Source organism: Oncorhynchus keta, chromosome 17, assembly GCF_023373465.1.
Source record: "Oncorhynchus keta strain PuntledgeMale-10-30-2019 chromosome 17, Oket_V2, whole genome shotgun sequence".
Taxonomy (NCBI): Eukaryota; Metazoa; Chordata; class Actinopteri; order Salmoniformes; family Salmonidae; genus Oncorhynchus; species Oncorhynchus keta.
This window is the reverse complement of record NC_068437.1, coordinates 15,121,572-15,134,937: the sequence shown is the minus strand read 5'-3', so window position 1 is coordinate 15,134,937 and position 13,366 is coordinate 15,121,572. Positions and strand designations below refer to the sequence as shown.

Sequence of the window (13,366 nt, the reverse complement as noted above, 5' to 3'; positions counted from 1 at the left end):
TAATGTTACCTGTAATTGGACATTTATTCCTGCTCTTTTCACATTGAAACCCTTTTTCCATCAGACATGGCTGGTCCGGTTGCTGCGAAGGCAGAGAATCATAAGGCAATATTCCAAAAATCCAAAGGTAATAAAGCATGCTGTCTATTCAACCATGTGTTGAAAATGTACTGTACAATGGTGCAAAAAAAGTATTTAGTCAGCCACCAATTGTGCAAGTTCTCCGACTTTAAAAGATGAGAGAGGACTGTAATTTTCATCATCGGTACACTTCAACTATGACAGACAAAATGAGAAGAAACATCCAGAAAATCACATTGTAGGATTTTTTTATTTATTTGCAAATGATGGTGGAAAATAAGTATTTGGTCACCTACAAACAAGCCAGATTTCTGGCTCTCACAGACCTGCAACTTCTTCTTTAAGAGGCTCCTCTGTCCTCCACTCGTTACCTGTATTAATGGCACCTGTTTGAACTTGTTATTAGTATAAAAGACACCTGTCCACAACCTCAAACAGTCACACTCCAAACTCCACTATGGCCAAGACCAAAGAGCTGTCAAAGGACACCAGAAACAAAATTGTAGACCTGCACCAGGCTGGGAAGACTGAATCTGCAATGGGTAAGCAGCTTGGTTTGAAGAAATCAACTGTGGGAGCAATTTATTAGGAAATAAAAGACATACAAGACCACTGATAATCTCCCTCCTTCTGGGGCTCCACGCAAGATCTCACCCCGTGGGGTCAAAATGATCACAAGAACGGTGAGCAAAAATCCCAGAACCACATGGGGGGGACCTAGTGAATGACCTGCAGAGAGCTGGGACCAAAGTAACAAAGCCTACCATCAGTAATGCACTACGCCGCCAGGGACTCAAATCCAGCAGTGCCAGACGTGTCCCCCTGCTTAAGCCAGTACATGTCCAGGCACGTCTGAAGTTTGCTAGAGAGCATTTGGATGATCCAGAAGAAGATTGGGAGAATGTCAGATGAAACCAAAATTAGATTTTTTTTGTTAAACTCAACTCGTTGTGTTTGGAGGAAAAAGAATGCTGAGTTTCATCCAAAGAACACCATATCTACTACTGTGAAGCATGGGGGTGGAAACATCATGCTTTGGGGCTGTTTTTCTGCAAAGGGACCAGGACGACTGATCCGTGTAAAGGCAAGAATGAATGGGGCCATGTATCGTGAGATTCTGAGTGAAAACCTGCTTCCATCAGCAAGGGCATTGAAGCTGAAACGTGGCTGGGTCTAAGTGTACCTATGATGATAAATTAAAGGCCTCATCTTTTTAAGTGGGAGAACTTGCGCAATTGGTGGCTGATTAAATACTTTTTTGCCCCACTCTGTGTTGTGGCCGCTGCCTACGGTGCATTTTACACATCTTTGTAAGGAAAGCATTTCTTGTATCTATTCTAGTTTGTTCCTTATCTCCATTTATTCCTTTCTGTCAAATATGAGGATGTAGGTTTTTGTTTTATTTTTTGTAACGTTTATTGTAACGAATGAATTATTACTCCATTTAGGTGTATGGTCTGTTGGCATTCAGAAGAGATATTGTCCTCTCACCTCTTTGACCACTAAAGTTCCCAAGTCTTCCTCCACCACCTTCCAGATGTTTCAGAGGAAATTCAAGCAGAAGAAGTAGGCCTGGCAGCTGACCCACAACAAATTGTATTGCTTCCAGTTACGGACTGGGGGAGTGGAGTCATGACTGTCGGATGACAATCTGATTCTTGTAACTTGTTTCCCATGGAAATATGTTTTTTGTTTTTAATGACAAATGTTCATAACCAATGTATATTCTTTGGGAATGCAGAAATTGACCTCATTGTGGTAAGGTTGGGCAGCTCATAATACAGTTATTATTTACTGTAGTTAGCGTTTACATTCTTAAGAGACTGAGAACTTATCTGACAGTGTCCTCTCTACCTCAGGCCTGACAGGTGTTGGTTACACTTTTCTTGGCTCTCCTGAGTTGTGCCAAATAGGAGAAGTCCAAGTTCCTTTTAATATGCTTGTAGTCAACCCCTAGTGATGTAAATGTCTACGTCATTACCTTCTTCTCATGAGACAAAGCCTATGCATACACAGCTATTCAAACAATGGTTCCAGTGTTATCTAAAGGCTCAGCAGTAAATGTCCACTCCCCAAGTTGATTTATGGTGGTATGTCTTGACTCGTCTCTTATCTCTTTCACTCCCCTGCAGGGTTCTGTGTCTATGAATCTCTTATCTTTGAGGCACTTTCTCACAGACACCTTGTTTGACTGCAATAACTCCCATCTCTCAGAACGTTTCTTGTAAGAAGCAGAGACTAGAAAATAACTGGAACAATATTACACCTTATAATGCATATATATTGTTAATCTGTAGTCCAGGACCCTATAAATGTAAGGGGGAGGGCTCCCTTCCCCTTCTATTAATACAACATAAGCATAACCAATTATTATAATACATCAAACATTTGGTGCAGCCCCTATCATGACCCCAAGTTGACCCCATCACAGGCAACATTGTGAAACTTAATCTAATTTAAAAACCCTAAACTAAAGTTTTGTGTGTCATTGGATGGCTGTTTTTTTTTATGTTTATTTTCTTGTCAGTGTTGTAGCTGACATTTTTGGGGGGTAAACAGTATTTTATTCAAACCTCATGTTTACTGTTTTGAATGCATCACAGAATGTGAACTATGCAAAATTGACTGCGGTTTGTATGAATTTGTAAGATATCATTCTGCCTACCTCTCTACTGTTCCCTTTTACAATCTTATAAGTGGGTACCTTACCAATCGTTATTTTTCTGGCGTTTTTAAATCGATTCCGTTTGTTGACACGGGATGAACAGTATTGTATGATTTAGAGATACTAAGCCAGCTGAAACAAGGTTGCTTTGCAGTATTCTGGATGCATATAGCAGGAAAACTGTACGTGTTTGTTCTACCTAGTGTTATTTCTTTATGTTGGTGTATGTTATTTGTTTCTAAATATTTTTGTACACTTAAAAATATATTGTCAGCAGCATCCTTCACTTGGCTCTTGTTTATTTTATAGGGGACTAAAGTAAGACAGGCAGGGTGCATTCTTACCAGAGGTGTCTTGGTTAGGTGTGAATGCTAACCCTTTTTTATGGTTAAAAGAAGGCTATATAGACTATATAAAGTGTAGTACTAGGATGCAAACTCAAAATGTAATACATTTCTAATCTGCAATTCTAAATATCTGACATGGTACACGTGTGTTTTCTTTTTTTTTTAAGCCCATATCCATGTGTGTGTGAGGTTTACTTTTGTTTCAAAGTTAATCATCTCTAAACACCAGTCTCAACATCAACAGTGAAGAGGATAATCCAGGATACTTTCCTTCCAGGCGGAGTTGCAAAGAAAAAGCCAGATCTCAGACTGGCCAATAAAAATTCAATATTAAGATGGGTAAAAGAACACAGACACTGGACAGAGGAACACTGCCTAGAAGACCAGCATCCTGTAGTCTCCTCTTCACTGTTGACTGAGAGACCGGTGTTTTGTGGGTACTATTTAATGAAGCTGCCAATTGAGGACTTGAGGTGTCTGTTTCTGAAACGAGATACTCTAATGTACTTGTCCTCTTGCTCAGTTGTGCACCGGGGCCTCTCACTCCTTTCTATTCTGGTTAAAGCCAGTTTGCGCTGTTCTGTGAAGGGAGTAGTAAACTGCGTTGTACGAGATCTTCAGTTTCTTGGCAATTTCTCGCATGGAATAGCCTTCATTTCTCAGAACAAGGATGGACTGACGAGTTTCAGAAGAAAGTGCTTTGTTTCTGGCCATTTTGAGCCTGTAATCGAACCCACAAATGCTGGTGCTCCAGATACTCAACTAGTCTAAATATGGCCAGTTTTATTGCTTCTTTAAATCAGCACAGGTTTTCAGCTGTGCTGACATATTTGCAAAATGGGTTTTCTAATGGTCAATTACCCTTTTAAAATTATAAACTTGGAATAGCTAACACAACGTGCCATTGGAACACAGGAGTGATGGTTGCTGACAATGGGCTTCTGTACACCTATGTAGATATTCCATAAAAAATCAGCCGTTTCCAGCTACAATAGTCATTTACAACATTTACAATGTCTACACTGTATTTCTGATCTATGTTATGTTAATGGACAAAAACATGTGCTTTTCTTTCAAAAACAAGGATGTTTCTAAGTGACCCCAAACTTTTGAACGTTAGTGTATATGGATAGAAACATTACCCCCAGGTTGAACTGGGGGAGGTCATCAATAATCTGGTAATGTGAAATTTCCTGGCAATGATTGATGCCCAGTCCAATTCTACAAACACTCGTCACAAATTACTAAAGCCTGTTACTTATGTTCACAGCAGCTATTAGTACAAAAGCAATCTCTACTGAATTTGTTTACATAATCCATCATACCAGGAACTTGGAACGCTCCAAAAGTGGCAGTATCGTTAGACGCTGAAAAAAATATTTGGAGTAGAATGGGCGTATGTGGTGGCTGTCTTAAAGTAGTTTTTTTGTCTGTTATTTTGTTGTTGGATTGAGCTATTGTATCATAATTTAAGTTATCAAGGGAGACGAGGATGCTGTCTGTCGTTATCTATTTGCTTTAGCCACAAAACACACAACGCCGCTGTTGCCACCGTTGCAGGAACAATCCATCACAGCTGCTTACTGCCAGAGGCCAACCAACAGGATACATCCAGACAGACTGGACGCAAGCAAGAAGTGTGGGAGCTAGTGTAATATATTATTGATAGGCTGGGCAGATGCTATACTGAAGTAGCAAGGACATAAGCGCGAAGGCCAATACCCGAGAGTACATTAAGCTGTGCAAAGGCCAAAGCCAGAAGCACTTAGGACACCAGTACAAATCAATACTAGAAGGACACACCAAGGAGTGTGCTTGCCAACGGACCAACAGATGGGACATAAGCATGATAGATATATATTTTTCTTTTGGACATGAAAGGGTCCTGCCACCATTATAAACTAACCAAAAGCAGAGATGGGTGTGACCAATCAAGAAACTTGAACTAAAAGATAATGGTGGCAGAAGGACTGAGGGAAGGAACTTAATTTGCATGTGGGATAGACTGATATGCTGTATGTGTATAAAAGCAGGGCCCGTGCTCAAGGAAAACGGTTGTTCCGCAGACCAGCATGGCCTATGATACCCTTGAATTCACATGTTCTTGTAAGTGTCATATTTCTAAGACAATTTCCACCACAGAAGACATAGGGAACCATTATCCTTGGAATTATGTGAGACCAAATGCATAACATGAGTGAACTGGTGCGGATCTCAAAGATTTTTTTTTTTTTTACCTTTATTTAACATGGCAAGTCGGTTAAGAACATAAGAACAAATTCTTATTTTCAATGTCGGGCCTAGGAACAGTGGGTTAACTGCCTGTTCAGGGGCAGAACGACAGATTTGTACCTTGTCAGCTCGGGGGTTTGAACTCGCAACCTTCCGGTTACTAGTCCAACGCTGGCTACCCATGAACATATGGAAATATTCATTAATTTTTCTCGTTTTTTTACTTCGACACATGAAATGTACTGTATCCAAAGTAACCATGTGATTTAATATTGCATGTTATCTATATCAGAGGAGGCTGGTGGGAGGAGCTATAGGAGGGCGGGCTCATTGTAATAGCTTGAATGAAATATATGGCATGGAGTCAAACATTGTTTCCATGAGTTTGTTTTTGGTACCATTCCATTGATACCATTCCCATTACAATGATCCATTCCTCCTATAGCTACTCACACCAGCCTCCTCTGGAATATATTTATATAGCAAGGTAAACATTTCTCCCTACTGAAAAGCCAATTCTGACGTGTTTTACGAAACGAATAAGAATTGCCTCTGGCCTGCGATGAAACGGCTGCCAGTTTATGCGCATCTCTATTCTCCTGAACACGCAACAAAGCCGCATGCTCACACGACACCCAAACGTTAGTTTGTTTATATTTCTCCAACTGTACCATGGTAATGAATGTGTCCGTAGTCGGGAAGAGATAGACAGCCTGCATTTCTCAGCCAGTCGAAATCATGAATCACCTGCTATCATTTTTATGGATATATACAAAGAAATGTCAATTGAAAAAAGGTGAAACGAAGTACCGAGGTAAAAACAGTTTCATTTGGATTTTCGACGGATATTCACGCTTTCAAAACTCAAATAAGTATCAAGATGTTGGAAAATTGCGCACAACATTGCACAGCTATTTTCACGATTTGGACATTAATTCGCTTTCCAAAGCTAATAAACATGTGGAAATGTGAGCAGCATTTTGTATTACTAGTTGAATTCGATATGGAGTGTAAACAAAGTACAAACTTTTCTTACATTCGAATTTCAATAGTACTTGACTCAAACAATGTTCAGAATGTCCACTGACTACCCTTCAATACTGCACAATCTTTGATTTGTTCATTTTCATCTCACACGTTTTTAGATGAATTTGTCAACTTAAGCATTTCAATAGTTCCTTGGTCATGTGACCTACTGACTTCAAACAAGGTTCAGAATGTACAGTCAGTGGACCTACACATTGCACACCATTTAATTTGTCAATTTCCACCTCACACGTTTTTACATTCATTTTTCAAACTTTATCATTTCAATAGCTCCTTGGTCATGTGACCTAATGACTTCAAACAAACTTCAGAATGTCCACTGACTAGCCTTATATATTGCACACTCTTGTTTGTGTTCTTTAAAATCACGTAGTGTAATGTACATTCTTCATAGTTTTACATTTCAATGGCTCCTTGGTCATGTCAATTACACACCTAAGAAGTGTGCAGTGGATATACACCCATATTGCATAACCTCTAGTCATGTATCTTCTATAGTGTTGTAAATTAATATTAGTTTGACAATTCGGGGGTTCAGTCCAGTGTTGTGTTAACCCTTTTCTTTAATATTTATCTATAATAATTGGTAGTTCTAAGTACTTATTTTCCCTGTTTTTTATTTTGCCACAGTATTTAACAGCAGTACACAATAGGAGAGGGACAGATAATATTTCCTTTCGTCGTTAATATCAACCATAAAGGAAAAGGGCAAAGTACGAGAGTCATGCTAAGAATTGTCCAAAGTAGGGATGGAGAGTGAGCTAGTGAGGTAGGCTGCAGTGAGCTTGCTGGTCAATACATATACTGAACATGTAACCACAGTAATGGTGGCCAGAAAATCAATGAATAAAAATGGAATATTGACAAATTAAACAGAAATTGTAGACCTTTAATATTTTTCAACATGTCAACAGACACTTAACTTCAATTAAGTATGAAACATTTCACTGTGTTAACTTTCTCTTTATCCCTGGTTGATGTACATTTCAGAGCCTCTTCAGTGTGGATGGGATATAGCATACATTTTCAACAACAAAGACATCACTTCCAGTTTGTGTTCTTCACTCTGAACCGTTGTCTTCATTCGTAGGCACAGCACATGGAACCACCGTTGGTATGCAAAACATTCAAAACAAAACAAAGCGTAACACGTTATAAATAATATGAAATATCAATGCAGTATGACGAATTAGCCATCCATTGTGTTATATCATAAATTGTCTTACATTTTGTCAAAAGATTATAAACATGTTATTAAATAAAGTTACTAACCCAGTCAGTCTTTGGCCCACATCCAGGGTTCTTTATCAGTGGCACACATGAAGCAGTTGTTGGCTTTGTTGAACTCTGAAATCATAGGCATGAACTGAACATATGGCTGTCCCACACAACTACATCAAAATAAAGAATTTACATTTACTTTGAATTAAATGTCATTACATACCAGACATTTTGAATATATCCTCAGCCATTTCTTTTTCAGTTGCCCCATGTGTTTTTGCGAAGGTTCTATATCAATTTGGGAGGGGATAAAATAGAGTTTTTTGACCCAATTGTCACATAACAGCTAACCATTCATCATTGAAAATATAACTATCAAACCTGCATTACAAATACCCCCCAGCTGAAGGTGTCCTGCTGCATGGTGTGAGTTATTTCCCTCCTTTCCACTTTATGTCCACCCAGTTGTCTTTTCCATGGCAGGATCTTCTCATTTTTAAGTATTCTCTTTTTTATGTAAACATAATGTGATTCTGATTAGTTATAGGTAAATGAATACACAGGCCAAAACTATGCTGATTTTCTTATCACTATAATCTAGTAGAGTTAATTTCCTTTATGCCCCATTCTACACACAGCCTAAATTATAGGCACTGAACCATTTACAGGACAATAATAAAAGTAGCATATAGGATCCAACCCTATCACAGAGTGAATAAATGTAGTGTCTGTAGACTTAAAGAAAAAAATATTAAGTGACAGTTTCATCAGTACGTGCTTAATTAAAGAAAGTCATATCACAAAGATCACAGGTACTTCTATTTGCAATAGCAATTTATGATATATGCAGTTGAGGAATATTCCATGTATCAACACTACATGTAGGACGGACATAAGACATTCCCACATACAGTATACACGTACATAGAGGCATTTTCCAGCTATGATTTTATCTAGAATGGATATGACAATGGGGCAGGACAGGACGTAATACACCCTTACGCCAATCTACTTTTTGATCTTCTTGACTTCTTGTCTGATAAACTGCTACTATGTGTCAAGAAAAGAGCCCCAATTAGGGTTGGTGTACTCCAGTAAAAAAAAAGGCTAGTTTAGAGTAAAAACTATTGCCCTGTGTTCATAGGGGCATGAGAGACTAGTTAGTCTGTGGTAGAATTGAGTTGGCACTTTATTGGCCCAAACATCCACAGACCCACAAGGTTGAGGTTACTCATGGACAGTAATTAGTAAAAAATAAAAAAATTGTTGCATTGAAGCATTGTGTTTTCTAACTGTCCAAGAATAGGATTCAAAGTGTTAGGAAATATTTGTTCCCATAAATACAAAGGAGGATGTCTCTCCTCATACCTTTGGCACTTTAGTCAGACTGCCAGACTGTGCACCACAGAGCCAATCAGGAGAGAATACATACAGGTCAACGGTGCCAACTGAAAGTCAAGGGGTGTGCCTTTTGGATGACTCTCTCTTTACAGAGAACCCCTGTGGTTCAAGTCATGAGCTACCCTTCCCCTTTCAGTTTGCTCTGCATGTCTGAAAGTGACAGTCAGCAGCCAAGAGAGTTTTTCACATTGTCATAAAAAATTATTACACTTATGAATGTATGTAAAATGCTAATATGTATTAGATACAGTACAATGGAAAACCTATAGTCCACTGACTACATAAGGGTAGTCAGTGGACATTCTGAACCTTGTTTGAAATCAGTAGGTCTCATGACCAAGGAGCTATTGAAATTTGAAAGTTTGAAAAATTAATGTAAAAACATGTGAGATGAAAATGGACAAACTAAATGGTGTGTAATGTGTAGGCCCACTGACTGTACATTCTGAACCTTGTTTGAAGTCAGTGGGTCATATAACCAAGAGCTATTGAAATTCAAAAATGTAAATACATTTTTAAAAATATTGCGAAATGTAAATGACAACAAAAAAAAGCGTGTGTAATGTGTGTCTATGCCATCAGGTTAGCTACAACCAGTTTAGAAAGTTTTAGGAGTAATGGTTTTAAAAAGAGCTATTGAAATTTGAAAAAATTGATTTGTCACTATGTTGACAAATCAATTTGTCAACATACTGCTGTTGGTGAACGTAAGGAAAACTAGGCGAATATCCGTCGAATATCCAACCCGAAACTGTCTTTACCTCGGTAAACGAAGTGCAGCTAGTTTGCAATCTTTCCAGCTTCAGTTTGAAGTGATTGTTTTAGCTGTGTTGTTGGCTAGCTTCTCTGAACAGTGACCTGACGAGTGAGCACATTTTCTATGCCATTAGCTCATTGTTATCGATGTTCCAAATACATGTCACTGGAAAACAGCTTAAGCAAATGCAAGTGCAGTTACTTTGTTGTGATTCTGGCTGCACTTTTTGACGTGACTGTAAATTAGACGTAGTTGGCTAGCTACAGTAGCAAGCAAGGGATAAGAAAGTTGCCTTCCAGCATGGCAATGGAACATTTAGAATGAACAACTGGGTCACATCCATAGATACAAAACAAAAGACCAGCCAGCTGGGGTAGCAACTCTAGATTTGTGTCGGGACTATGTCTTGAGGAAGGATGAAATAGTATGAATAAATTAATAAAAATATAATTTTTAATAAATATGTAAATTATTATTTGAATATGTTGGTAACCAGTTATATAAAAATGATAATGCACTCAAAGCCGGTGTTTCGAGGATATTGGCACTGTTTGCCAGTGTTGTGCCGAAAGGCTCGCCCCGGCCAAATGTCCACCCCTTCGTGGTGAACGCGCAAGCACACTCACTCAATTCTTCATTGCTGCGACTTGCTTGCTAGTTGGGATTTGATCATGTTATGTTGCGTTTCATTTTCATTTTTTTTTTATGTCGGATTGATCGCGGGGGAGGCACTAGTAATGTCTTCAGTTTTCAGTTTGGCTATTTGTTTTAAGTGTATTAGTCTATAAATACACCTCTGCCAAAATTCGTCATCTCTCCCATGTCTTATTCGACTAGTAGTTATTCTGAAATGTTTATTGCTTGCCTACATTTTACTCCCACCTCTATGTTTAATATAACACACATACATATATTATTCATTTTGGTTGCCTATCCTGGGGTCTATCCTGGCAAGGCTATTTTCTTGACTGCTGATATCCCCCCCATGGTAGCCCATGTTGACCAGTAGTGTGTGCCACAGAAACTATTTGACTCTATTGGGGGATATTGGGAATGCGAGGCCTGGCACACTTCAGAATCATTTTGGTTACCTATCATGCCCTCTGATGTGTGCCACAGGAAGTATTCGACTCTAGTCACAAAAGGAAGTGGTTATTTCAGCAATAATAGTTTTTAGAGCACTCTACTGTTCTCTACCCATCCCTCAATCCCCCATCCCATCGTGCTTTTCCCTCTTATGGCTTTTCCTTTAAAAGAAGTACACTTTTTCTGTTTTAGCTTTTAAGAATGTAGGTACAGTAGTAATAATAAAATAATAATACATTTAAAAAATGTACTCTGAGTGAAAAAGGAAGTTCAAATATATAAGTCAACATGAGTGCATATCCAAAATCACAGTAAACTGTTCTATATAATAGTTTTAAAAATAAGAAAAAATAAATAAATGTATAATAATACAATAAACAAAACTATGACTGAATGTGCCTACATGAAGAATCCCCTCCCCAATAGGTCACTTCACCCTCAATAGGACACCCCCAGCACCTCCACCATCCCCATCAACCTCCCCCACCCCATGCCCTTCAACCACAAAACACAATAATGATAATAATAATAATCATTGAAATAAAAAATTAAAAAATATATACACACAGATGTACAGTACATATCTATAAACATATTCACAGGACACTCAACTTATCTCTTATCTCTTTTCCTACCATATCTATTTGTCTTCACAGTTGTGAATTATAAAGATTGTAATGATATTAATAGGCAGTCAACTGAGCAAGCTTTCTACATTGACACCTTTGAAATGACTGGCATTTGGGGGAGCAATAAATGTGTGTAAAATGTGTGTGTGCCATATGTGTGTGTAATATGTGTGTATGTATGTGTGTGTAATGTGTGTGTCTTTCTGTCTGTCTAAACTTGAAAGGTTATGCTGCCATCCCAGAAGAGGAGGGCTCTGTTCCTCGACCCAATGTGGGAAAGTGCCGGAAAGATAAAAAGATGCCAGGGGGTGACAAGGTAATTTTACAATGGAATGAATAGTCTTCGAAATGCTATACTGTTATTTACCTCTATATTGTAATCAATAAACATTTTCAAAATGCTGTACTTGTATTGACATATATGTTCAAATCAAATCACATGTATTTATATAGCCCTTCGTACATCAGCTGATATCTCAAAGTGCTGTACAGAAACCCAGCCTAAAACCCCAAACAGCAAGCAATGCAGGTGTAGAAGCACGGTGGCTAGGAAAAACTCCCTAGAAAGGCCAAAACCGAGGAAGAAACCTAGAGAGGAACCAGGCTATGTGGGGTGGCCAGTCCTCTTCTGGCTGTGCCGGGTGGAGATTATAACAGAACATGGCCAAGATGTTCAAATGTTCATAAATGACCAGCATGGTCGAATAATAATAAGGCAGAACAGTTGAAACTGGAGCAGCAAGGAGGACAGGCCAGGTGGACTGGGGACAGCAAGGAGTCATCATGTCAGGTAGTCCTGGGGCTCAGGTCCTCCGAGAGAGAGAAAGAAAGAGAGAAGGAGAGAATTAGAGAACGCACACTTATATTCACACAGGACACCGAATAGGACAGGAGAAGTACTCCAGATATAACAAACTGACCCTAGCCCCCCGACACATAAACTACTGCAGCATAAATACAGGAGGGGTCAGGAGAGACTGTGGCCCCATCCGAGGACACCCCCGGACAGGGCCAAACAGGAAGGATATAACCCCACCCACTTTGCCCAAGCACAGCCCCCACACCACTAGAGGGATATCTTCAACCACCAACTTACCATCCTGATGTAACAGAATAACTTTACATCCGTCCCCTCGCCCATACCCGGGCGCGAACCAGGGACCCTCTGCACACATCGACAACAGTCACCCTCGAAGCATCGTTACATTTACATTTAAGTCATTTAGCAGACGCTCTTATCCAGAGCGACTTACAAATTGGTGCATACACCTTATGACATCCAGTGGAACAGCCACTTGCATCTAAATCTTGAAGAGGTGGGGTTTTTTCCGGAAGGGGGGGACTCCGCTGTCCTGGCGTCGTGAGGGTGGGAGTTTGTTCCACCATTGGGGGCCAGAGCAGCGAACAGTTTTGACTGGGCTGAGCGGGAACTGTACTTCCTCAGTGGTAGGGAGGCGAGCAGGCCAGAGGTGGATGAACGCAGTGCCCTTGTTTGGGTGTAGGGCCTGATCAGAGCCTGGAGGTACTGAGGTGCCGTTCCCCTCACAGCTCCGTAGGCAAGCACCATGGTCTTGTAGCGGATGCGAGCTTCAACTGGAAGCCAGTGGAGAGAGCGGAGGAGCGGGGTGACGTGAGAGAACTTGGGAAGGTTGAACACCAGACGGGCTGCGGCGTTCTGGATGAGTTGTAGGGGTTTAATGGCACAGGCAGGGAGCCCAGCCAACAGCGAGTTGCAGTAATCAAGACGGGAGATGACAAGTGCCTGGATTAGGACCTGCGCCGCTTCCTGTGTGAGGCAGTTACCCATCGCTCCACAAAAGCCGCGGCCCTTGCAGAGCAAGGGGAACTACTACTTCAAGGTCTCAGAGCAAGTGACGTAACCGATTGAAACGCTATTTAG

The 13,366-nt window shown here is 40.0% G+C and overlaps 1 protein-coding gene and 1 long non-coding RNA gene across 5 annotated transcripts in view; one reads left to right on the top strand and one right to left on the bottom strand.

Moving 5' to 3' along the window:
* Positions 1-3,032, top strand: part of LOC118396502 (uncharacterized) — a 35,213-nt gene extending 32,181 nt beyond the window's left edge. For all 3 annotated transcript variants that reach the window (XM_052465526.1, XM_035790753.2, XM_035790752.2), the window contains 2 exons: positions 65-127; positions 1,530-3,032. In XM_052465526.1, coding sequence (XP_052321486.1) covers positions 65-127; positions 1,530-1,651 — 185 coding nt within the window. In that variant the 3' untranslated portion in view covers positions 1,652-3,032. The remainder of the gene's footprint in view (positions 1-64; positions 128-1,529) is intronic.
* Positions 3,033-7,309: 4,277 nt separating this feature from the next.
* LOC118396503 (uncharacterized) lies at positions 7,310-11,684 on the bottom strand. Of its 2 annotated transcripts, XR_004828209.2 has the most exons (4): positions 9,756-11,684; positions 7,817-7,881; positions 7,645-7,719; positions 7,310-7,450 (listed from the first exon to the last, which is right to left on the bottom strand). It is a non-coding gene; the product is annotated as an uncharacterized LOC118396503 (long non-coding RNA). The 2 variants fall into 2 exon arrangements; XR_004828208.2 differs by having other exon boundaries at positions 7,817-11,684.
* Positions 11,685-13,366: the final 1,682 nt, after the last annotated feature.